At 38.4% G+C, this 27884-nt stretch overlaps 1 protein-coding gene across 10 annotated transcripts in view; it reads right to left on the minus strand.

Annotated features, from left to right (window-relative positions):
* Window positions 1–27884, minus strand: part of LOC129771123 (rho-related BTB domain-containing protein 1) — a 116722-nt gene that overhangs the window by 7757 nt on the left and 81081 nt on the right. For 6 of the 10 annotated variants that reach the window (XM_055774477.1, XM_055774478.1, XM_055774482.1 and 3 more), the window contains 8 exons: window positions 18325–18428; window positions 17780–18185; window positions 17535–17716; window positions 17301–17450; window positions 17110–17230; window positions 10981–11118; window positions 874–897; window positions 15–128 (listed from right to left, as the gene is read on the minus strand). In XM_055774477.1, the coding sequence (XP_055630452.1) occupies window positions 15–128; window positions 874–897; window positions 10981–11118; window positions 17110–17230; window positions 17301–17450; window positions 17535–17716; window positions 17780–18185; window positions 18325–18428 (1239 nt within the window). The remainder of the gene's footprint in view (window positions 1–14; window positions 129–873; window positions 898–10980; window positions 11119–17109; window positions 17231–17300; window positions 17451–17534; window positions 17717–17779; window positions 18186–18324; window positions 18429–27884) is intronic. The other 4 variants (XM_055774484.1, XM_055774485.1, XM_055774481.1 and 1 more) reach the window with 3 other exon arrangements.

The following is a 27884-nucleotide window of genomic DNA, read 5'->3' on the forward strand; positions in this document are numbered from 1 at the left end:
ATAACATAACTTACCGTAGAATAGTGATGTATCGTTTCATCATTCATGAAACTCTGGTTTGTTTGCGTGTTGGACAAAAGTACCATCAATTGAGGAAGTTCTAGAAATTCAGCCGCCTGTCGTATTTCCTAAAATCACAAAGAAGAATGCGAAAACGATATTAATCCCAGAAACCAAACGCAGACGTTTCACTCTAGAAAGCTATCAGTACTGCTAAAATAAAGCTAGAAGATCTAATTGGCAAAATTTTAGTAGGGGGAAATAAGTGCATATATTTATTTGATATTGATTATTAGAAAACATTGCACTGTTTGGTATGTTAAAGAGACTTTTAAATTATGTCAGTAGCCGAGGAATTTGCTTATTCATTGAATAGTAAAAGGAAAAAGAGATATTACAAATACTCCAAACGAAAAATCTGAATCAACTTATGGAGAAAGACACCTCAAATCAACTAGTCAGTGGTATGACTTGTAGTCTTGGTTTCCGAAGGAAAGAAAACTTGTGCTCTGGGAATACTGGGAAATAAGAGTTGGGTTTGAAAAACTGCGAGAAAAAAGTGGAAACGAAATAGACTTAAAATAATATAAAACTAGAGAGCAGCCAACCAAATGTAAGCAATTCGTATACGAAAAATAAACTTTTTGAAGGACATAAAAAATCAATAACTTTTCAACTTGTTAGCACCCACGTGCTTTGAAATGCATTTGATCTCTGACGCAACGACTAATGCAAGGATTGGCTTTTTTTAAACAACAGTATTTTTCTACTGTATTCCTACTAGTAGCTACAATTCGATTGAGAAGTTCAAAACTGTTATTTTTTTGTGTTTAACACTGTCACGAGAAATTTTTTTTGTCTTAGTCTATTTACCAGTATAAGTCCTATTGAAGCAGTCTGCGATAAAAATAAGTTGAGAAAATACACGGTCATAAGAGAACAGAACCGGGAAGAGATGAGAGAACAATAAATGGTTTTTATGTGTTGTGTGATTCTATACATTGCGTCGAGTTTGCTTTTGACCGGAGTTTTACGGAGCTCGTCTTTTTCTTGAATACTTGTGAAACGAATACTTAGTACGGTACGTCATAGCATCTTTTTGACGCAGGGCTACGTCTTTGATTTCTATATAGGGAGGGCACTCGATGAAAAATGTAACGAAAAATTAAGAGAATTCAAATGCGTATAACGCAAAATGTTATTGATATACATGTTATATTATATACCATTAGATAGTTCGTCTTTCCGTATGTTTTTGCGACTTTTAAAGAAGAAGCACCTTTTCTTTCCACAGTAATTTTTAAAAAATCCATATAGTTTAGAAAATGTACTATGTAGCGATATTAATGCCAGGACATGAATAGCAATGAAGCTACCGATGTTTGTTGGGTTTCAGCTAAAGTGACCAGATGGTCAGAGGTCTATGGCGGGACACAAAAACAAAACGTTATGTATATACGTTATGTGAACATAAACCATAGTTTAGCGAGTCGAAACTGATCAGTATTATTTTTTTTCTGAGTATCGACACTCAGTTGCGATTTTTCGGTGGTTTAGATTTTGTTTACGCCCGAAAATCACTCGCTCAATCAGAGCATTTACGCCTGGCAAGCACGATTCAAAATTCTACAATTTTATTCAACTTACCGAATGGAATGCTCGAAAATTCCAATTCATTTTTCATCGATTTTAGTGTTAACGTATGCATTCAAAAAAATGGTTTAATTTCGGATGGCGATGAAAGATAATTTATAGGAACAAATTTTCTTTAAATCTTACGTTTATTAAGTCTGTAACAAAAATGATTCAATGATGTTGATTCGCAGCAGCAGCACTGTCAAGCAAATTGATGATTTTTCCATACTGCAAGCTCCACCCCACAGCGAAGGAGTTGGATATCCTGAAGCACTTTGTGTCCGCCAGATATAGCCGATCTGGTATTTACAATAAGCAGGTAAGCGATGACGTCGAATATATCATTCACATCAAGTTCTCGAAGACGGTTCTCACCTGACAGACGTGAAGGTCACTCTTCTTTCGAGTCATATGGTGAACGGGGATATATATAATACGAAGTGCTTGCCGGAGTCGGAAGGTGATGTGGTCTATATGCCAAACCTGGGATCAGCCCATTATGCCAAAAGATCACTGGAGGTCGGATTGGCTGGAGATAAACATTGTCGCGAAGACCACCAACCTTCCCAACATTCCCCAGCTGCGCCCGATAGAAAACTTTCGGGCGAATGTCCAAAATAGAAAGACAGACGACCACCAAAGCCACGAAAAGGTAAAATAACACGTCGATATACATCTTTTCCTCGGTCATGGTTCAGGTTCCGACCAACTTCCGTAAGACCGCTCAGCGCTTCATTTACGATACTTCTTCAAACAACTCTGCCTCTTCCTGTCGAGTATACACTAGTTCTTCCGGCTTATTTAAAATGTTAAGCCCTGACCGAGGTAGGGGACCAAAGATAAATTTTTTGTCTGACTCACGTTGGTCCCTGCGGATCAATAGGGGACTTTTATAAAAACCATTTTCCAATTTTGTTACTGTCGCTTCCAGATGACACTCTCTAAACAAAAAGCCCAATGTCGGTGCGATGAAACCAGCTCAACGTATTAATCTTTGGATGCATTAGAAGCGCTCTTGAACAGTCTGCCAAATAAACGTTTTTTTGAGGTTCATACATTTAAGAAAATCAACATGATTAAATTGTGATATTGAAATATATTGATATCGCGGGACATTTTCGTTTCTTTTGCCAAATGCGGGACGTTTCGCGGGACGGAATCTTACGCGGGACATTTTGTTGAAATGCGGGACTGTCCCGCGTAACGCGGGACGTCTGGTCAGTTTAGTTTCAGCTATAATTTCATGTTGTTCTTGATACCGGTATTGTTACCGCTGAACGAAAAAGCGAAAAAAACGACTCAAAAGAACTGGTGATTAGCGACTGTGCCGTTCCTTTTCTCATTTATAATCTATGATCTGATTTCTTTATATGTTCTCACATGTTGACGTAGGACTACGGCTTTCATTTCTATACCGGGGTGTAAAATCAAAGTTTCGAAAACGAAAGCGTTACGTCGGAGACCGAGATTTTGAGCGTTAATAACTCCTAAACAACCGAACGAAATGGTATGATAAACACTTCATTCGAAAGATAAAATGTCTACGCGTTATATACTTGTTACTTTTTCATCCAAAAACTTGTTTCAATAGCCTTAAAATTGCCTTCAAAACAGGCTATTGAAATCACCAATCGGTATATAAGCGAGCGCCGCTCGGAAATCCACTCGGTTATAATTGAACAGCGATTGGAGCATGTTGTCGCTGTTGTGGTGAAGCTAACTTCGTTTATCATGAAAGCGCAGATGAACAGTGTCACCAAGAGCCTGTCTGTGCACCTTAGGTCAGAAGGGAATCCATCAGGAGAAAAGAGAAGGCGACCAAGAGAGTATCAGCACACACACACACATACACGCGCGGAACTATTTTCGTTTGGTTTCCATCCAGCATCGAGATTATTCCAGAAAGATGTTATCGTTGCTGAAAAATAATCTGCCAGTTCCCCTGGGAATTGTAAAAAACATTCAAGCGAAAGAGTTTATTTTAATGTTTCTACCCATATAACTCTGCAACCAAATACATTTGGTTTTGTGATTTTTCAATCAAGTGCAATGAACAGGTGGTTATCGAGTTAGCATTAACCGCTGGTGGGCTTCAAGTATCGAGGAGAATCTGGAAAGATGTTATCGTTATCGTCAAGTGCAATTAGCAGGAAAGCTTCTGAAGATTATTCTTTCCCATCAGTAGGATATTTTCGTATCCAATAATGGATGCGCGCGCAACGGAAAATGTTTCGCATCGCGAAAATCATATAATTTTCAATCGATTATTGCTCAGTTGCTGAAAGTTTCAAACTCAGAGAGTTCATTCGCCTCTAGTTTGCCTTCCAAATTGCCATCGTAAACCACACCTTCTCTCGATTCAATCACGGAAAAAAGCATACTTAAGCGATACTCTGGTGGTGAAACGCATTCATTTTTCGTGAGAACATCGACAAGACAACATCGTTACTGAACGAGCTGGACGGCGAGGGATCGAGGGATTCATTACCTGGCCTGACCTGACCTGAAACGCTTTCAGTTTGTTTGGAATTGTGGGGACCACAGAAAAGGCGAACCATCAGAAGAAGAAAAACAGGCGACCAAGAGAGTATCAGCATCGAAAAACATCGGAGACATCAGAGCAGCCGCCACACACACACATACACGCGCGGAACTATTTTCGTTTGGTATGCATCCAGCGTCGAGAAAATTCCGGAAAGATGTTATCGTTGCTGAAAAATAATCTGCCAGATCCCCTGGGAATTGAAAAAAAAAACATTCAAGCGAAAGAGTTTATTTTAATATTTTCTAACCATATAACACTGCGACCAAATATTAGGCTGTCAAAAAAGTCCTGCGGTATTTTTTTTGAATTTTCATTTGTTCATAAAATTAGTTACAATCATCTGTTTTATGTCAAATATGCGCCGTTCTGTTCGAAGCTCGCTTCCTTATTGGCAAAAAACTCGGATAGCCAATTTTCACAGGCATCTTTTGTGGCTAACTTCTGACTACCTAGCTCGTTCGCCATGGACAAAAACAGGTGGTAGTCACTTGATGCAAGGTCCGGACTATACGGCGGATGCAAAAGAACCTCCCATCCGAGCTCCCGGAGCTTCTGGCGCGTCACCAAAGAAGTGTGTGGCCTGGCGTTGTCCTGATGGAAGACAATGCGGCCTCTGTTTATCAAAGATGGCCTCTTCTTCATGAGTGCTACCTTCAAGCGGTCCAGTTGTTGGCAGTACAGGTCCGAATTGAGCGTTTGGCCATAGGGAAGCAGCTCATAATAGATTAATCCTTGACAATCCCACCAAACACACAGCAGAATCTTCCTGGCCGTTAATGAGGGCTTGGCCACCGTCTGAGCCGCTTCAGCGGGCTTCGACCACGACCGTTTGTGTTTCACGTTGTCGTAAGTGACTCACTTTTCATCGCCAGTCACCATCCGCTTCAGAAACGGGTCGATTTTGTTGCGATTCACATGCGTCGATACGGTCAAAGATGTTTTTTTGCGTCAACGTGTGTGGCACCCATACATCGAGCTTCTTTGTGAATCCAAGCTTCTTCAAATGGTTAATAACGGTTTGATGACTTATCCCCAGATCTTGGCCGATGCTACGGCTGCTACTATGCCGGTCTTTCTAGGCTAATTCAGCGATTTTGTCGCAATTTTCGACGACAGGCCTTCCGGAGCGTGGCGCATCTTCGACGACCTCTACACCAGAACGAAAACGTTGAAACCATCGTTGTGCGGTGGAAATGGAAACTGTATCGGGTCCATAAACTGCACAAATTTTATTGGCAGCTTGAGATGCATTTTTGCCTTTGTCATAGTAGTACTGTAAAATATGTCGGATTTTCTCTTTATTTTGCTCCATATTTGCGACACTATAACTCACGAACGACTTAACCAAACAAATACTGTCAAGGACTATATTATAGCGCGATATATAAAATACCTTTCCAACAATTTTTTTTATTTTTTATTTTTTTCTTTATTTTTGAGACTTTCAGCCTCCTGGGCTGGTTCGTCTCAGACCTTTCCAACAAGCTATAGTATGACTCGATACAATGAATACAACTAGAACTACGCGCTTACAACGACACCTAGCGGAAATACCGCAGGACTTTTTTGACAGCCTAATACATTTGGTTCTGTGATTTTTCAATCAAGTGCAATGGACAGGGGGTTATCGAGTTAGCATTCACCACTGGTGGGCTTCGAGTATCGAGGAGAATCTGGAAAATAATCTGCCAGTTCCTTTGGGATTGAAAATTACATTCAAGCGAAAGAGTTTATTATGTTTTCTATCCATATAATACTGCGACCAAATACATTTGGTTCTGTGATTTTTCAATCAAGTGCAATTAGCAGGAAAGCTTCTGAAGATTATTCTTGCCCATCAGTAGAATATTTTCGTATCCAATATTGGATGCATAAAACCTTGTGCCTCCAACGTAACGCTCTCGTTTTAGAAGTCACCCAAATATTCGTTTATACATTCATTCAGAATGGGTGCAGATTCAACTTCAAACAAATGATCACTAAATCAACGATAGTCCTACGTCATCCTTGCGGTTATACCATAGATATAACCCACTTTCTGTTTTTTTTAGACGGACAGAGTGGTACATATTAAAAACTGTTCTACATTTTTTTCTACATTTTACACAATGGTAAGCACTTATCAGAATCGAAGCGAGGCTCTATTATCCCCAAAGTTTCGACGAGAACCCGGTTTGAAGGGTTAAACGTTGATAGAGACTTTATCACCTTATTAGTCATTATTAGTCATCACTGACAATGTTTCAGGCAAGTATAATATTAATGAGACAAGCTAGCTATTAAAACTGGAACATTCAACTTTAAGAATGCTCATCAAGATAATGGCAAAAAAGGTGGAAAAAAGGCGACCGATCGATTAATATTTCTGTAGGGATGGTTTTATCAATAAATATTTTCATGTACATTTATCAGAGAATGTCGAGTTTTTTGTGTTATTATTGAAATATCTATCTGATTATTCTCTGTTATGAGTTTACTATTGAAAATAGCCAAGGTGTAACACGACCCGTGCCGAGAGATGAAAGGGGTAGCGGTAGCGGGGGTAGTTGGTTTATTAAATACCCTGCCACTAACGGAGCCTGTGGAGTATCAGGACGCCCTCCATAGCACTTTGTGCCCTAACTGCATTAGACGGGTCGCTGATACAGTAGCCCTTCTTTACCGCGCAACTCGTGGGACCTTTATTAACAATACCAACAAACAAAACTTTTCGGGTTCCAGTAGCCCGGAGTCTCTAAACTCCAAAAGAGGTTTAGGAACATCGATCAAGCTTTGTGAAAAAGATGAAATTCCGATTCCCAAATGAACCAAACGAGCGGTCAAAACTAATGCAGAACACTAAGGTTCTGCAAATAAAGCTCCACCCAGTTTTGTAAACGGTTGACATTTTTAGTTACCATCACATACTACACTTGCGCGAAAGTTATGGCTCAATATGTACTGTGAACGTGATCACGAATGTATTGCCTCGACTTCCACAGTCACATCAGAAATAAATGTACAGTCGCGAACACGACCGTCAGTTGAATGTTCAAATGTTCTCTCTTTCTATCGAACGTACACAGAAGAGCGGTGAAAATATGCTATTTTCATTCTCCCATTCGTAGTCATAACCAGGGCTCGGTAAAGTCAGGTTCAATTGAAGATAGTCAGCGGACTTTGCAAAAAGTTGCCTTCGTGTTCAATTGGAAATGAGTTTTGGCTTCTTCCAACAGTTTCTCCGTCAACATGACTCAACAGTCAGTCAGGCGTTTAGTTGCTTTCTTACTCTACGACTCGATTTGTCCCCGTCAAATGGATTTCAATACACAAATTTGTGAATTTTGTTTATATAAACCCCTTTTCTCTGTATGTTTTTAACAAAATTGAACTCGGAGACAAAGTGAACTAAAATTTTGTTTAGAATTCCTCCCAATCTGCACGCTATTCACTAATGCTAAGGCGAGAACCTTTATAGCATAGCTAATAACTGTTTAAATTCGTTGGTTTGAGTTCACGGTGGGTTAACAATGATGCCGTCCATTAATGGTGTAACTTTTTTTTTGCATAAGAAATCAAGTTTTCGTTCCACTTCATATGGGCGTAAAAATAAGATTGTGTACGCGGCTAACAAAATTCAAGTCAGGGGGAGTAGAAATGTGGATTGAATTCAGGTTGGATGAAGAGGCAGATTTGTATTCATTAGTCACGTCTATGAGAATAACCTTTGACTAGAATAGTTCATCAGTCATCCTCGCTCTCGATGCTCGTCAATTCATTTTCTATTCAATTCACATTATGTTGACGGTGAATGTCGAAGTAGTCCTAGTCGAAGCGAAGCTACAGAGAAGAGAGTCGATTCTCATTTTTAATCTTGGAAAAATTTGGGCCCTGGTCATAACTATCCTTTGAGTCCGGCTCATTTGATTGTGAAGGGTATATCAATAGGGACGCTACAAAAGTAGACCGACGCATTATTTTTCCCGCTCTCTTTACATTTCTCTTCAGTAAGGTTTGCCATTTCATAATGGAAAGATATACGATCCAACAACGAGTCGAGATTATTGAAATTTACTTTAGGGTTTTAGCCCGGTGTGACGGGTTCAAAAAATGTTTTTTTTACATTTTTCGGAAGAAAAACATCTTACATTAATATACTATGCATATACTGCTCTATGCACCAGGCATGGCTGATTTTCTGTTGCGTAATTTTTTCTGTTGCTAAAACTTTGAACGCGTTTTTCTCAAAACCATGTCTTCGAAATTTCGTGGAAGCACTGACTCAAAACTAATCAACTGATTTGGCTAAAAATTTTAAATTTTTTTTAAATTTTAAAATGTTTTTTGAGTCACCATTGCATTCCGAAAAAATTACGATTTGATGCGGTTTATTGTCTGGCGGCGTAATTGGGCCGTACTTCTTCCGTGATGATCTAGACTGGCACGTTACTGTGAATGGGAATCGCTACTGCTTCATGATAACCGAATATTTTTGGCCCGAATTGGATGATATGGACTTGGACAATATGTGATTTCAACAGGACGGCGCCACAAGCCACACAGCGAATTTTACAATTTATTGAAAACCAAGTTTGGTGAGCGTGTTATCTCACAAAATAGCCCAGTCAATTGGTCGCCTCGGTCGTGCGATTTGACGCCGTTATACTGTTTCCTGTGGGGCTATGTCAAGTCTATGGTCAATGCCAACAAGCCAGCGACGATTGATGAACTTCGTACGAATATCGAACGTGAAATTGCAGCAGTATCAGCCGATTTATGCTTGAAAACCATCGAAAATTGGACTCAGCGTCTGGACCATTTTTGTTTTATTTAAAAAAAAACTTTTGTAGCAATCTTATTGAAAAACCCGTTAGTTTGAATGTCATTTGACTGCCTATGATGTGTATCATTTTTCTCACTCTTTATTCTGCTTTCGAGTACATGAACATATTTATCTGATTACAGAACGATGAACATCAAATGAATAAAACGAACAAATGTCATATTACATTTTTAGTTCGATTGTCGACTGTTGAATGTTCATTTTATCCCCATAAATCGTCATACGATGATGACCACTAGCAAGTCGGTATTCATGTTCAAACCCTTACTCTAAATACCCATCGGGCAAATCCACAGTCACAGCGTTACACACGCTTGTGACAAAAATTCAAGAATCTCCTTCATCAAAAGAAATTGCATTATGTGCGTTTCTTGACATCGTAGGTGCTTTCGATAATGTTTCTTATCTATCTAACAACTGTATAGTCGAATGGATCCAAGGCATGCTCACACATAGGAAAATCCCCTCGAAGCTGGGCGAATCTTCGATATATGTGATTGGAACAAAAGGTTGCCCACCTCTCCTTTGATCACTCGCAGGTTGGTGACCTTCTGAAAAGCTTGGAGGCAAAAGGTAACGGAATCGGCACTTGAAGCCCTTAATACTTTCAAGTGCTCTTCAAAAATTGTCTGGGATTGCATTTGTCTTTTACGGCTTCACAGATAATTTCGGTACAACTGTACTGGATTCCTGGCCATTGCGGTATAGAGGGAAATGAACAAGCAGATGAACTTGCAAGATGTGCTCACTCTTCACAAATCCAGAAACATTTTGTGAAATTTCTGATTGTGTGTTGAAGAGTGAGAGGCCAATTGAATTGGAACTTAACCAGCAAAAAAAAAATTACGCCGAGTATTAAAAATTACTTAACAATTGCTGAGTCTTAATAAGACAGACTTCAGCAATCTTATAACAGGACACTGTTCAAGATTCGATAAGCCTATTTTGGAGCCCAAGAAAGTTGGCGATGCTTAGAGGCGAATGAACTTCAAAGTTTAAAGCCTCTTAAAAACAAAGAAAGAAGAAGTGTCGCCGATTAGGATTATAAATTGACACCTATCTCACTGTAGCTTTTAGTCTACGTCTTCATCAATAAGCAGTAGATAAGTTTGAAGCGTAGTTGAAAAAAAATGGGGCATACCACAATAATTCAAACAATGGACGCAGTGATGCACACCCAACAGGGAAAAAAACATGATGATTTCAAACGGCTACCTAAATCGCTATCATAACACTTCACAAGTACTAAAGAAAAAGACGCTATGTCCATACGAGGTATTCAAATTGCATCGTTCGAATTGTGCTTAACACTAGAAAAATATGACAATATACTTATGTACTATTGAGTTGAACATGACAACAGAATGCATGAAAATGGTCCAATCTACTCTCTAAACATGATAATTGGTAACTCCTTCCAAAAACGGGACATTGGGTGAAACAAATAAACAAAAAAACAAAAATACAGTACAACACGAATCATCAATAGCCGAATCAGTAGTAACTGAAAAAATGAACTAAAGTTCAAAGTTCAAAATTGTTTTGGAATGATGTGGAGTCATGCGATGAAAAGTTAAAAACGATATAGAATGGATTTCTTGTGGCGGACAAAAGTTGTGAACAATATTCGTCAAGAAATTGAAAAAAATTAACACAAAGCTAAAAGTTCCGAAAAAAATGTGGAAAATGAGTTTCTAGATAAGATGCAGTGAGTATTCTGGGCGGCAGTATAACATAATTAGACATATTAGTTGTATATCTATGAAATGCGAGTTTTTCTTACAGTAACGCACACGATGTTCAATAGAACTCGCATACCATTGATATACACCTAACAGAAGAATTGTTAAAAAAAAAAACAAGAGAAACAGAGGCCTCTCGGTGTAAGCAAAGTTTAGGTGAGAATGGTGGTGTTGCGCTCTTATGTAGATAAAATGCATGATGCATGTTGGTGATACAATTGTTTCGCTAGACTTACTTGCAAATCGAGACAGTCCCGATCGATCGTTCCAGTGTAGATGAATTTCAAGCATTGTTGCATTGCCTGCGGGGTGATCAATTTACTCACTGAGACTATCGTTCTTGTTTGTGTGTAGCTATGTTTTCCATTTTCGATCTGGAATAAGGAAATAAATCAAGGTAACTCACGAATTAATAATAGTGGGTTATTTGTGTAATTCACTACAACGATTTATCGAAAACACAAAAATTATTCACTTGTATCGTCATCGTCGAAAATAAATGAGCAACATAAAGCAATTATCAAAATAGCAAAAACGGTCTTACACCATAGCATTGCTTTATGGTAACGGTCCATATCGCAAAAGATCGAAAGAAAAAATGAACCGTTTGCTTGGGAAGTATTTACTCATACACACCAAACCTGGTTCAATCCGATTGCTAACCATTGACATCGACAGGGCGTTGAAATGGTTGGGAATGCTATAGAAGACTTCTTGAAACAGCACGCTCTAGCCTGCTAGGTAAGACAAAATAAGATTTCGACTTCAGCAATAATTTAATTGAACAAAAAAAAATCAGCATTGCTGTACGTACTTAACAGAAACATTTTTGAAGATGTTATTAAGTGTACCAGTAAGTTTCTTCGGTTTGACAACAGATGGCGTAACTTGATTATTATTCCAGTGAATCAAATATCCAGACATCCATTGGAAAGCTACTGTCATTGAGCGTCTTTTTCAGTATATGTCAAAAAGTTGAAGCGTAAACAATATAGTTTTTTGCCACTTCGAATATGTCGAATTTCGTACCAACGAGAGTGTTTTTGCGAGGAGTATTACTTTATTACTTCAATCTGAAGAAAAAAGCTGCGAAAAGTCATCGCATTTTGGTGGAAGTTTATGGTGACCATGCTCCAACTCCATGCTCCATGGGTGCATGAAAGAAAAGTTTTTTTTGCATCAAATCGTTACTGGCGATGAAAAGTGGGTCCATTACGACAATCCTAAACGTCGGGCAACGTATGAATACCCCGGCCATGCATCAACATCGATGGCCGCGCGGAATATTCACGGCCAGAAGGTAATGCTGTCTATTTGACGGGACCAGCTGGGTGTGGTGTACTATGAGCTGCTAAAACCGAATGAAGCCATTACGGAGGACCTCTACCAACGACAATTGATGCGTTTGAGCCGTGCACTGAAGAAAAAACGACCACAATACGAGCAAAGACACGATAAAGTTATTTTGCAGCACGACAATGCTCGGCCGCGTGTCGCGAAACCGGTCAAAACATACTTGGAAACGCTGAAATGGGAGGTCCTGTCCCACCCCCCGTATTCTCCAGACATTACTTCGTCCGATTACTACCTTTCTCGATCGATGCAACATGGCCTGGTTGACCAGCACTTCTCCAATTTCTATGAAGTCAAAAATTGGATCGATTCGTAGTTAGCCGACAAACCGGCGAATTAAATTTTTCGAATTTTTGCATTTCGATTTTTTCGCATTGATTGGTTGAAATATGTGCATTATTTTTATGGGACCCCCTCTCCATTCCAGAGGAGGGAGGGATGTTGTACCATCGTAGAAACATTTATCGTACTCAAATCCTTCACATCCCAAATTTGGCTCCATTTGCTTGATTAGTTCTCGAGGTATGCAGAAGTTTGTGTTTCATTTGTATAGCAGTTCCCTTGCGATTTTTATTTTGGTGCTCGGATCCGTGACGTGTGTGTTCCTCCCCAATGCGTGTTCATGATGAAAACGGAGAGATAAGAGTAGCGATACTATTGCCGGGAGTGCGAACGAAGTTCTATGATTTTCATAGTTTAATTACCTCACCGCAACATTTTTAATGAGACTCGTTTGGTTTGGTTCGTGTTTGCGGTTTGGTTTTTTCGTCTGCTAGATTCAGACATAAGTGTTAGTGCCTATATTTTCTATAACGAGCTCGATGTGATGTGACATAGTGAATGTATCACAACCGGAGGAATCATCGGCATTACTGAGAGCAGACAGTGGTTTCAGCTAAGTTTATATTTTTTTCATTTATTTATCCACATACTTCTGAGGGGATGTCCTAAAAATATATGAATGCTGGTTTACGTACTTTACTATTTCTATAGCTCTCATTATTATCTCCCGAGAGAGCAGTGCTACGATGTAATAGGCGAAGTAGTTTAATTTTTTCATTTATCTATTATATCTGAATCTGTAGTTTGATGCTGTTGTGGGGGGTGGAGGCGGTTGTTGATTTTATATTGTTGTGTTTTCGTATTGTTTTTATTTTTAATTTTTTTTTGTGGATTGCATATGTACCCGCTGGATTCTTGACGTGAGTTTGGTTTTAGTTTTGTGTTTGTCGGTGATGTGGAGTTCGCGGATTCGATTGGCAATACACAAGATAATCATATTTCGTTGATCATCGAGCGTGTTGTTTGTCGAGCTCGCGGATTCTATGCTACTGACGGACACATGACTGAAGCTGTAATCTCACGTGGGGCTCCCGGTGGGTGTATGTGTGATCCGCCGGGGGAGCTGAATGGAGATAATACGGAAATACAGTGTTACAATGGTATAACATCGATAGCCCCTTGTATCCCCAGCATGCAGCAGCATGAAAAATGATAGTCCGATTGATTTTGGTGGAGTTCTATCGGTTACCTTCTCAGGTTTCCCAAACAAAACTCTTCGCCGTCGCGATTCAAGCTTGAAACACAGTATGCGTGATAAATAACGAAACATTCCACCGGTCCGATTGGTTTTAGATAATTTCTCTCACTTACTTAACAGGTTCCCCACAGTTAAGTAGGTACGATAAATATTATAATATATAGCCAGTTCAATTAATGTTACAGGGTTTCCTTATCAGGATACCTTAATATAATCTCTGGAGCGTGTGGTAACACATGAAAATGTATTTTCGTTCCGTCGAGCGCTCGACAGCCCGTGTTTACAAAATCACATCACTTACCTCAGTGAATCCTGATTCATACCTCTCCCCACTAACAATTATCCCTCCATGATATTCGCTAGGGAACCACGCTTTAGAGGCGACCCTTCTGGCCTTCGGGCGGCGAATATCATACTAACATTCCTTCCCTTCCCCTGGTGACTGTAAGGACGTGGCCGGCGTCGTTATTGACCATTTAAAGCTCGAATCACCGAAAATTGCACAACGAGAATGATTTGCTAGTCCCAAGCGTCATTCTGTGTGTTCTTTGTGCAATTTGGTTGGTTCAGGTCAATTACGGAGAGCAACTACGAATTGTACAGTCTACCCAAGCTCAAGCTCAAGCTCATTTGTATAGCAGTCCCCTTGCCCTTAGAGAGAGGGGTAGGCGTGTCGAACCACCATAGAAACATTTATTGCTCCCTAAAACCTGCATATGCAAATTTTGGTTCAGTTTGTTTGATTAGTTCTCGAGTTATGCAGAAATTTGTGTTCCATTTGTATGGGAGCCTCCTTTTAGAGGAGTGGCGAACTCCCATAGAAACATGTATTGATCCCTCTAACCTCTATATGTTAAGTTTGATTCCATTTCCATTTTTTTGATTAGTTCTCGAGTTCAGCCCCCCTTAGAGAACGGGGAGGGGTCTCGAGCTATCATAAGAACCTTCCCCGACCCCAAAAACCCATACATACCAATTTTCATGTCGATTCGAGTAGGAAAAAAACAGACAGAAATTTTTATATAGTCAGCGGAGCTCTGGCTATATATAAGTTGTTGAATTCCTAATAATAATTTTTGATTAATTCAATTAATTCCTTTTTTTTCCAAAATATATATTTTTGTTCAAGCGGCGTTAGCCTGACGGGGCCAGGAGTTGAATAATTTGACAATGTGTAACCGATTACTCACGGTTAGTATTACAATTTATTGTCATAATTGGGATGTTGCAGTCTCCAGTACTCTGTACGTATGCCCGACACGGGATACTTGCTATTGGGATGCAGCTGACCATTAATCAGCGAAGCCCCCCTAGACTGTACCACATATCAAGCGTGGTGCGTCTCTCTCTACTCGAGAAATCCAGAATAGAATGGTCACTAGCCGGCACAATTATCAGTTGGTGTAGAGTTGTCATGAGCGGTACAATCCTCAGCTCATGATGAATGAACCTTCGGCTTAAATGATTCCTTGACGGTACAAGATGAATGCTCTGGAAAACTCAATTTTTCTGGCCTTTCAAGTTTTTTTTTTGTGACCTTCTTTACTGATAATCAAAATATAATGCATTTAATGTTTGGATACAAATGTGAAATGTTTATTCCATGTTTAAACAAAGATCAAGAGAATAGGTAGAAAAAAAGGAAAAAAGGCATTCGATTTTTCAAAGATCGATTCAACAAAAATCGATTCTCTGTGAATCGATCTATTTTATCAGTGAATCGATCCCTACGTAATTTAGAAACTTTTTCTAGAGATCGCCCAATCCTAGTGTAGACTATATAAGAGGCAGATTAAAAGGATTTGAGGAACCAAACCAAACCTATCTGTAGCAGAATTAACACTTTGACGGCCATGGTGTTTTTGCCAAAAAGTTCGTAAAAACCTGGAGGGTTCAATGGTTGATTCTTATATTAGATGGTGCCAGGAACCCATCTAGCATAAAATTTCATCCCCATCTGCCATATAAGGGTAAAAACTACCCATATATAGTACTGCACACGCGGCCCCAACACAAGGTAAACGAGTAAAATATCGATAAAAATTATTATAAAACAATTTATTTTTTCGAAATTACAGTTTTATAACATAATTTCAAACTAGTAAAATGTCTTCTATTAAAACAATACAGACATGAAAACTTTTCGGAGCATTTCGAAAAGTCATAAATTGTGATTGGTAAAATAATACAAACAGTGATGCCAAACTAGTTTTAACGTAAAACTTGTGCTGTAGCGCATACGTTTGAAACTTTGGAAAATTTCGCGTGTGCAGTGCTGCACTCATGGCCCCAGCGGAATAATTTTTGAGTACAGTACGGTACTCGTAGCCGTCAAAGTGTTAATGCAACCTTTCCTAAGAGGAAAATTAAATCATATGGTTCCTGGAATCCATGCTTAACACTTTTGAGTGATGTCATCAGTTTCTAAATTCCATGTAATTTTAATAGACAACAATTTCGCATGAGCACAGTCTCAAATGGAAATGCTTTCTCCAATGGTACAGCCGACAGTCTTTTTCGAAAAAAAAACGCAACTACGAAAAGAAAAGCTCCCACCATCAGAAAATTCTCTCCGATATCTCGTATACTTTTTGAAATGGAACAATGTTAAATCTACGTCAACTCAAAAAAACGAAGACCGAAACATTAATCCGAAAAAAACTGAAGACCGGAACATTATTCCGTGAATTCTTTCAAATAGAATCATTGTTTATCACTACTTTCACCGCTAGCAGTCAATACTAATTCTAAAAAAAATTGTAACTATTGTTTCGTGATATTAGTTTGAAGTTGAAACCTCTTAGAATAAGAATTTCAAAATGACTACTAAACAACAACCCAAATATCTGCACTTCGCACTAAGGGCAGATTATTGTTTTTTTTCTCAAATTAACCGAAGTATGACTTTGTGTGCAATCAATTTGTTATTTCGGACATTTCGAGCATCGGGGGAAAGTGACATCCAAAGTAATGAAATCCGAATCTGTACATTGGACATTTCTTGTATTCGTGATTGAAAGATGAAGAGAATAGATACTTGAATGATGATTCTAGCAATACATTCGATGATTGAAGACTAATAGTGTACATCGATTAACTCGATTTGTTCACATTTGCTGCATTTAAAAGAGACATAGAACTTCCAACAAATATTTACATTATAAGACAATAGACAGCCTAAAAGTTCGACATTCAAATAATGAAAATCATCCTATAATTTAGGAGAATATCTGAGAATTCGACGTATTATTCTATATGAAACCGAGTTCTATCTAGAGGCGAATGAATTGAAAAGTTTAAAGCCTCTTCAATACTAACAAGTCAAGTCAAGAGTTCCATCGATTTACGTTCGCGAGCTGTCAGAAGCGAGATTATGAATTAAGATAATTTTACTCTTGTTCATATAAGAAATACCAATTACCCGACAATATTTCTATTTGTGTTAGACCTGTGTAAAAAGTTAAACGCATACCTGAAAAATCCTAATACTTTGGAACACTGGATGATGCAGTTCCCGATAGAGATCCTTCTTTGGTTCCACCGTCGGTAGGGCTTGGTAGCTAGACCGCCTCTTCAGTTGCTCCCACATCCTGCTAGTGAGTTCCGATGAAAATGAAGAGTATCAATCGCGTCCTATTACACATATTATACCATACACCATACCTATTGGAGGCTTTGTTCGGATCGGCCCTAATCAGACACTCTGTGTCCTCGTTAAAATCGGCCGTCGTCGACTCGCCAAACGTCGAACTAACCATACTGGACTCGCTACTACTTCGGGCACCCATGTCGGAGATGTCCATCGTTAGTAACCTAACGTTTGGGTGGGAAGAGAAGACTTAGTATTGCAACTGGTTCGGCCGATTCACCTTAAGTGATTGAATTGTCAATGCTAACCTATGAAATGCATTAGAACTACTAGCTAACATAAATCTATGTACGGAAAAACGTATAGTACCGACAATTAATACTAAATCTGTATAGCACTGTGAATTGAACATGTTTAGCATATCTTTAGTGTGTGTGCCGGTAATAACGGTCAATTGTGGTGGCGGAGGCTTGGGAGGTCGGAACGGGGCCTGAAACAATAAAAAAAATTATCAACAGTCAGTTTTATAGTGAGGGGTAGATTTATAACATACCTGCAATAATGGCCGCTGCACCCGTTTTAAATTAGTCATCCAGAAACGGTGCTCACGTCGTGCTATCAAAGCGGCGCGAATAGCATTCTCAAATAGTTCGTTCACACCGAAGTATGTAAACACGCTCGTTTCATAGTATGCAACACCGAGTTCTTTGGCGACTGCCCTGCCTTCCTCTGGCATTACGAGGTCGCTCTTCCGTGCCGCACGCACAAATGGACTCCGATCACCGAAATAAGACAGATACGTCTCATCGCGATACATGTGCCGAAGGTCATTTTTACAACCTACTAGAATCACAGGAGTTTCTGGACAGAATTTACGTATCTCCGGATACCACATGGCGCGGCAATTGCGCAGTGATATTGGATTCGCTATCGAAAAGCATAGCAGCACCACATCGGACCTGTAAGATGGAATTAATGTGCCTCAGAAAACGCTTCAACAAATTCTAAGTCACGAATCCAATGGTGCCCCATGAATATAAAGCTGATCATGGGATATCAATCAGACTATTTTTTTCCTCGCCTTCCCGCCAATCTTACCTTCCGTATGCAAATCGCCTGTCCTTCTCGTGGTCGCCGAAAGTGTCCCATAGCCGAAGCGAGACGTTGACGCCGTCTACGATTTCCCACGATCTCTCCAGTACCTGGTCCACACAATCAGCAATCAGGCGCAGCAAGTGATCCATTATTCATTTTCAAGACGACGAAACAGTTAAATGCAGTGCGCACAGCCCGGTCCGTGATGCAATCGCCAAGTGCAAACAAACAGAAACCGCACCGATTTCGATATGCGACAACAAAAGAAAACAAAAGCAAAATTCAATTAGTGTTTGTTGAAAGGTTGTAAATTATCCCCCCAAGGCCAGGAGATGTGGAAGGAATGGGAAGGAGTCGAAGATTTATAATCCACATTGCAATAGATGACCAAAATTATCATATCAGACAGATACTGACTTACTAATAGCCTGATGGGCGTAATTTGTATGCGATACAATCAGCTGGTTTCCGATGATACGATGATAAAGAAATATTCAAGTTATACAACCACCATATAATCATTTACCGTTCAAGCGTTTCACTGTGTCAGTTTAAGTTAAGTAATGCGTAAGTTTTCCAAAAACATCACAAAATGTCTCATAAAAAATTCGATAATTTTATTTACTTATATTGGCAAACTTCGATATAACGTACATTTCACTTTCAAAATTGTACGTTGTATCGAATCGTACGTTATATCGAAGCATAATAAAGTACTCACAAACGTAATCTATAATATATTATTGTGTTGCTGTTTTAGTAAAGTTAATGAATAACTTCAATCAGAACGACACCTCGCGGAAATACCGCAGGACTTTTTTGACAGCCTAATATATAATTTGGTTTTCAGTTTTTCACAACTGTTTAAAGGGAAGAACGATCAAAATTTGGTTAACTTAAATTTATTATCTTTTTTCTAAGTGTACATTTAAAAGAAACTAGAAGGGTGGTGTACAAGAAACGACCACATTGTTAACGTAGCACTACAACATTATAAAATTTCAAGAATGATAGTCTTAAGTACAAACATTTGACAGCACTGACGAGGGGTGATAAATGAATGCTTGCACAGAGTGAGGGACGATTCGCAAGGCAATAAAAAACCAACCTGAGCAGATTGGCAAATTAAATCTCAGCATTAACATGTGCTAATTTGTCGTTCTATGAGGTTATGCACCAAAGAACTATTTTCAAATAAAGTTTTGGCAGAAAATTGAAAACGATATTTGAATAAGGACTAGTTATAGTATAAATTCTATGAAACGAAGTTGATTTTTATGCACCAACCTTAGAGGTCACAGTTAAAAAAACTACATAAGTATATTGAAAATATTTCAGGGTTTCACAATTTTTACGTTACTTGAGATATCTCAGCACCTGCTTAACCAAACTTCAATGTCTATATACTCTTGAACGGATAATTGAATACGTGTTTGAAGACTTAGGTTTCATTTTGTAATTCATGAGAAACAGGCATTTGAACAATAAGTATTCTGAAGTGTTGTCACGTCACAACGCTTTTTAGTTTATGAGTAAACTTAACTTCAAACATTTTTATACTTGGCAAACAATGAGGGTCAACAACCAACAAATTTGATTAAGATCGGATAATAAAATCAAATAAAGGAGTAACAACTGTCTCAAGAAGTTATTGTCACGTTAAGAAAAATATAAGGTAAGCGCAAATGCACACACAAATGCATACAGGGAGTTAATCAAAAGTTTTTGATACCAAAATTAAATTTCTCCTGTAGTGAGCATCGCCGATCAGCCAGGCTTGTGCGAGCCATTGATGGCAAGTGATGAATGTTAAATTATTACGAAATAGAAGCTGAGGGCCACCCTTTAAAGGTCGGCACGTTGTATCGAATCGTACGTTATATCGAAGCATAATAAAGTACTCACAAACGTAATCTATAATACATTATTGTGTTGCTGTTTTAGTAAAGTTAATGAATAACTTCAATCAGAAGACGAAGCCAGTCTTTCTCATGATGTTTCCCTTCGTACTATAAATCAACTTGTTATTTCATTTAGAATCCGGAATCACAAAACCAGCTGTATTTCGAGATTGATTGAAGGTACAAAACTTGTTTTAGATCACAATACAGGTAATTCATTGTTCTATCAGAAAAAAATATTGAATAAAAAATTCCTTTACACTTTGGAAATGTGTACGTCGAGGTAAAATGTACGTTATATCGTGTGACGTTATATCGAGGGTACGTTATAACTTTGGGTAATTTCTGCCATTTTTTTAGGAATATTTTTGGGTACGTATAATCTTTGAACATCACCTGTCGAGTGATGTAAACAATTTAGTGATTCAATATACGCTATATCGGTAAAATGACCAAACAAATATCCAAAGCAAATTTCTGCGATTGTAGGATGCCGGGAAGTGGGCGTTCGAGGCGATTGTGGCCCTTGTTCGTTAAGAGGTTCTGGTTTATTGGTGTAAATTTTAGGGTAGGTGTACATTAGGGTGCCAATGAAAATGTTCATCTCTAATTTCAAAAAGTTACCCTATACAAAATGTTTACCACCTCGAAAAAACACACTATGCAAGATATCAGCTCAATCGGACTTAAGGGAGAATGGCACAAAGCGGTCAAAATTTGAGTTTTTGGAAAATCGAAAAATCACCCAAGGGAGGAGTAAAGGAAATCGGGGTTACGAAAAAATATTGTTGATGCCAAATGTCGTAAAACTGCATGAAACGTCGAGATCTAATGTCATCTCGACACTCTGGGACTTTTTTTTCGGAATACGAGACGAAACGTATGGTTTTGGGTACCAATAAAAATAGTTATCTTGATTTCGGAACTTGCTGCGAAATGTTGATTTGCACAATAATATACCCTTTGCAAAATATTAACTCATTCGAACTTCATTTATTAGTGTTACAGACGTTAAAATTTGAGTTTTTTTAAAAAACGAAAGATCACAGAAAATTGGGGTTTTCATCGATTTTTTTCCCTAGTGTACATCTTCGTATGAGAATGGATGATCATTAGGTTGGCAGCGAAAATGGTCATTTCAAATTTAAAAAACCGACCATGTCCAATTGAGCTGAAACTTTGCGCAGATCATTTTTCTGGGCCAATAAACAAAATGTACATGGTCGGTTTTTTAAATTCGACAATTATTTTTTTCCATACCTTCATTGCTTCTCAGTCCCAAAAGGTCGGTTTTCGGCCAAAATTTTTTTTTTCGACATAACACCAGATCTCCACGTTTCATGCATTTTTAAGTCATTTGGCATCGAAAATAAAATTTCGATTTTCCTAATTTCCTTTACTCCTCCCTTGGAACATTTTCGAGGATCAAAAAATTAAAACTTTGAGCGCTTTGAGGCACCCCTAAATCATGTCTGATTGAGCTGAAACTTTGCAAATATTTTTTTTTTGGGCCAATAAAAAGAATGTACATGGTCGGTTTTTGAAATTCGATGATGAATTTTTTTCCATACATCCATTGCCACCCTAATGATCATATTAGACTGTCAAAAAAGTCCTGCGGTATTTTTTTTGAATTTTCATTTGTTCATATAATTAGTTACAATCATCTGTTTTAAGTCAAATATGCGCCGTTTTGTTCGATGACTTGTTCCCAACGAGATGCCAACTTCATAATATCCCTGTTATAGAAGCTCGCTTCCTTATTGGAAAAAACTCGGATAGCCAATTTTCACAGGCCTCTTTTGTGGCTAACTTCTGACTACCTAGCTCGTTCGCCATGGACAAAAACAGGTGGTAGTCACTTGGTGCAAGGTCCGGACTATACGGCGGATGCAAAAGAACCTCCCATCCGAGCTCCCGGAGCTTCTGGAGCGTCACCAAAGAAGTGTGTGGCCTGGCGTTGTCCTGATGGAAGACAATGCGGCCTCTGTTTATCAAAGATGGCCTCTTCTTCATGAGTGCTACCTTCAAGCGGTCCAGTTGTTGGCAGTACAGGTCCGAATTGAGCGTTTGGCCATAGGGAAGCAGCTCATAATAGATTATTCCTCGACAATCCCACCAAACACACAGCAGAACCTTCCTGGCCGTTAATGAGGGCTTGGCCACCGTCTGAGCCGCTTCAGCGGGCTTCGACCACGACCGTTTGTGCTTCACGTTGTCGTAACTGACTCACTTTTCATCGCCAGTCACCATCCGCTTCAGAAACGGGTCGATTTTGTTGCGATTCAGCAGCGATTCACATGCGTCGATACGGTCAAAGATGTTTTTTTGCGTCAACCATACATCGAGCTTCTTTGTGAATCCAAGCTTCTTCAAATGGTTAATAACGGTTTGATGACTTATCCCCCGCTCTTGGCCGATGCTACGGCTGCTACTATGCCGGTCTTTCTCGGCTAATTCAGCGATTTTGTCGCAATTTTCGACGACAGGCCATCCGGAGCGTGGCGCATCTTCGACGACCTCTACACCAGAACGAAAACGTTGAAACCATCGTAGTGCGGTGGAAATGGAAACTGTATCGGGTCCATAAACTGCACAAATTTTATTGGCAGCTTGAGATGCATTTTTGCCTTTGTCATAGTAGTACTGTAAAATATGTCGGATTTTCTCTTTATTTTGCTCCATATTTGCGACACTATAACTCACGAGCGACTTAACCAAACAAAACACTTTCAAGGACTATATTATAGCGCGCAAAAATACCTTTCAAACAAGCTATAGTATGACTCGATACAATGAATACAACTAGAACTACGCGCTTACAACGACACCTCGCGGAAATACCGCAGGACTTTTTTGACAGCCTAATATATAATTTGGTTTTCAGTTTTTCACAACTGTTTAAAGGGAAGAACGATCAAAATTTGGTTAACTTAAATTTATTATCTTTTTTCTAAGTGTACATTTAAAAGAAACTAGAAGGGTGGTGTACAAGAAACGACCACATTGTTAACGTAGCACTACAACATTATAAAATTTCAAGAATGATAGTCTTAAGTACAAACATTTGACAGCACTGACGAGGGGTGATAAATGAATGCTTGCACAGAGTGAGGGACGATTCGCAAGGCAATAAAAAACCAACCTGAGCAGATTGGCAAATTAAATCTCAGCATTAACATGTGCTAATTTGTCGTTCTATGAGGTTATGCACCAAAGAACTATTTTCAAATAAAGTTTTGGCAGAAAATTGAAAACGATATTTGAATAAGGACTAGTTATAGTATAAATTCTATGAAACGAAGTTGATTTTTATGCACCAACCTTAGAGGTCACAGTTAAAAAAACTACATAAGTATATTGAAAATATTTCAGGGTTTCACAATTTTTACGTTACTTGAGATATCTCAGCACCTGCTTAACCAAACTTCAATGTCTATATACTCTTGAACGGATAATTGAATACGTGTTTGAAGACTTAGGTTTCATTTTGTAATTCATGAGAAACAGGCATTTGAACAATAAGTATTCTGAAGTGTTGTCACGTCACAACGCTTTTTAGTTTATGAGTAAACTTAACTTCAAACATTTTTATACTTGGGTTTCGCTCAGCAAACAATGAGGGTCAACAACCAACAAATTTGATTAAGATCGGATAATAAAATCAAATAAAGGAGTAACAACTGTCTCAAGAAGTTATTGTCACGTTAAGAAAAATATAAGGTAAGCGCAAATGCACACACAAATGCATACAGGGAGTTAATCAAAAGTTTTTGATACCAAAATTAAATGCATTTCTCCTGTAGTGAGCATCGCCGATCAGCCAGGCTTGTGCGAGCCATTGATGGCAAGTGATGAATGTTAAATTATTACGAAATAGAAGCTGAGGGCCACCCTTTAAAGGTCGGCTCAGGACCACCCCGAGTTTTTCCAAATATCGGCATTCCGTGTGCTGCGGTTAACAGTGGATTCAATTTATATAGCTTATTTTGATGAACATGCCATTTTTTAATTGTTCGCAATGTAAAAGAACATTGAACTCATTTTCCATATAGGAAAAAATATTTTTCCTCTGTTTTTGAAGCAATAACGCCAAAACGCTAGAATGAAGAGAACAAGAAAAAAGTCACAATATTATAAAATTGTCAGCGTTGTGACACCTTTCATTTGACACTACTAAACATTTTGTAGGAAGTACTTATTCTTAGATACAAATGGGGACTACTGGTCGGCTTAGGACCACCTTCCTCTTTAGGAAAGACCTTTGGAGGGGGAAAGGGAGATCTCAGATGAATGTGTGAAGCTTGTTTTGTCGCACAGAACGTGTTGTCACGTCACACAATGCATGCTAATTTTTGCAAAATTCTTGCGAGTTTTTTGAAAAACTGAATATAAAGGAATCCACGTTCATCATTTGTTGACAAATCATAGAGCAAAGTTCATTTGTATGTTTTGAAACGAAACTGAAAATACAACATTAATGTTCAAAAGTTAGAAACCGCAAAAATCAGGTAGTGCAACGTAACAAATGTATTGGACTGGCAACAAGCGAATTCAACTGTAAACTATTGTCCAACTGAAGATTCCCGTGGATTTTTTTTCCATTTTACATTGACATCGTTCACCCTTTATAAATCATGTGATTTATACAAGAAAACGTGAAAAAGAACCAGTTTTTAGTGGGTCAAAACGCCAATTTATCCCGAAAAAACAATACTCGATTTAACAAAAATTGAATGAACAATCCCAAAAAATCACCAATATTCTTCAGTCATCAAAAATCACAAATATTAATCCATTTCAAAGCGGAGAGTTTAGTTTAGATGGTGATGATCAATATAGAAAAGATCTTTTAAGGGAGTATTCTAGTCTAGAAATTTGAAAAAAATCTAAATTTTTTCCGTCATATTTCTGTAGTTTAGGCATTCAAGAATATACTCTAGAAAGGACTTATCGAAAATCCTATTATTTACCGAGTTAGAGCCATATTAGTGCTGCGGTATCTAACCTGTTACGGCCATAACAATGAACTTCAAACGCATTTTCCTCGGAACTAGTTTTTTCAAACTGGCGTACACGATATCTCAAGTTCTACTGAACCGATTCATGTTGAATTCATATGGATACAATCTGCAGGCATCTCTCTATCGCATGAACCTCTAAAAATAATATTTTTTAAATTTAACTATTTTTAAAAAATCGGGAAACGTGAGAAAAAACGTTTTATACCGCATTTTGTTTTTCAAACGGCCGTCATTTTGCCAAAAACATGTTTTTGACTAGCCCGAGGTTTATGCGGTAGCGACATCTTTACTGATTCAGAATCTGTTCGATTTTTTTGTTTCAGATAACCAGAAGGGCTGGAATCGTGTACGCCGTGTTTGAACCCTCTCACTTCATCAGCTCTTTAATAAATAAGAATTTTATGAGTTATGAATATTTTTTCTCCGTTCAATTTTTGTTTTATTGTTAAAAGATAGATGAACAAATAATGATATAATGGATAGTAAAAATATTCTTTGTTTTATTTTTATGGAGCTCGAAAAAACGTCCGAAATTCATGTGTCTACACTAGAATACCCCTCAAGAACTGGAAAAGCTTAAAATCTCTCTTATTCTAAACATCATCATCATCAGCACCAATAAGTCCGAACACATTCCTAACTTCACTCCAAAACTCAAACTATTATCTACCATGCACCACATATAAAATCAACAATGCTTACGTGCGATTCAATTATACACAAACACTCTTCATCGAACGGTATCAAAACGACGTGATACGTCCGATTGAATATTTCTCTTCTTCTCTGCTTCTGAGCGTCAAAGTCACTCGCAAATTCCCCCTTCTTCTTTAATTTGCCCTTCACAATCGACCAATGATTCTCAATCGGTCTTAACTCCGGAATATTGACCGGATTCCACTCCTTGGTTGGATGCTGTTGTCATTGTACTACTGTTTCGTCGGATTTCATTAGTGACAGCTTTCCAAGTCGGACAAGAAACATCCATACTCGTGCCGGTTCAAAAAATCTAGCAACCTCTGCTGAAAGCACTCATTCTGATAAATCTCCTGGCTAAGAAGGTTCTAGAAGTTACGAGCGTTTGATTGTCTTCAGATTTTGCTTTGAGCTACGGTTCTCAAAACTTCTCAAACCAGCTCTCTTCTTTGCCTTCAGGACATACGTTTGCGAAACTCCTTCCATCTTCGCCACGTTTCTCGATAACAACTTCGGCTTTCGAGTCACCAGTTTTGAATAGTAGTTTAGCTGCCTATGCTTTTCTGAAATTTCCGAGGTTCTTGTCTATGATCAGACCTATCGTTTCAACGCATCACAAACCGTGGATTTGCGAGCGTGCAAAATAGAATTGCGACGTGCTTGTTCCGATAAGGCCATGATGTACACAAGCTAAATATTAGCTGAATCGGCTGTAGAGTTTCCGAGATAAATTTTTCCTAGCGATAGGATATAAACTCTTAGATGACACTTACGAATCCAACTACCAGCGTCCTTATGAATAATATTTTTAACCCCAAAGTTTTTTAAATACATCTCCAAACCCTTAACACGCTGCAAGAGATAAGAACACTTGACCATATCTCAAAATACATATAAACCGCTAAAAACCTATGTTTTTGGACCTTCAGGTCGGGGTCCACTCAAAACGTAATCCAGCGAAACTTGGAAAAACAAAATCCAGCTCATAAAATAAATAATTTTTTCATGTGTTCGACTTCATCAGAGTCGGCAAGAGAGATCTTCATGAACCTTCAATTTTGACTCATAAATACATGGACAGAGTAGCAGATTTAATCCTTTTCCGGAAGTCATGTCTTTTTCATGAAGTTCCAATTTACCAATTTTTTGTTTCATATATTTTTTTAAATAAAATTACAAACAAATTGCTCAGATATAAGCTGAGCTATGTTCAAACTGTCACGTAAACCACAACAAATCACCAGTAAGATGCGATGTTTGCAATAATATCCATAAGAAAAACTTAACTGAATCATTACGAAGTCAATGACTCAGCTGAATACAATGCTAATGACAAAAAATATTCTATTATGGTTCAAGTTTTATAAAATCACTGAAGGCCTCCTTATAGCAAAGATTTGAATCCTGCTGAGAATGAAGGTATCTCGAACAAGGACTCTTATTTCGTTGGTCCTCGAAAAGCGTAAAACAAAATCAATCCACAGCATCTCGCTTGCCCACAATATGCTACAGGCGAATGGAGGTCATATGAATTGTTGATGATGTTAATTTGCTGCTATCTCTCTGCAATTTAATGTTGTATTTTTGTCATGTCGTTTTCCGTGCACTCAACACAAAGCACAGAGTGATTTTCATTTAATTACGAGCTGAACCGGGTACAATGAATCCATAAAGAATACCACGGTATTTCATTCAATGTGTGATCATTCAAAAAACACGGAATTTTAATCATTGCTCAGGAGTTTCATAAAAAATCAGTATGGACTTTTATTTTGAACCGACAAAGTTCAAATGTAGACAGAAACCCGCAATGAATTTTTGGAATTAGGATCCTAAAGGCATCTGAAGTCGAAATAGTAATATAAACCCTACGTCTACACCTCCAAACAGGATGGATATAAAATAATCCTAGGCAGCAATTCCAAATGAAATCGTCCTAAAA

This window comes from Toxorhynchites rutilus, chromosome 2 (assembly GCF_029784135.1).
Source record: "Toxorhynchites rutilus septentrionalis strain SRP chromosome 2, ASM2978413v1, whole genome shotgun sequence".
Lineage (NCBI taxonomy): Eukaryota > Metazoa > Arthropoda > Insecta > Diptera > Culicidae > Toxorhynchites > Toxorhynchites rutilus.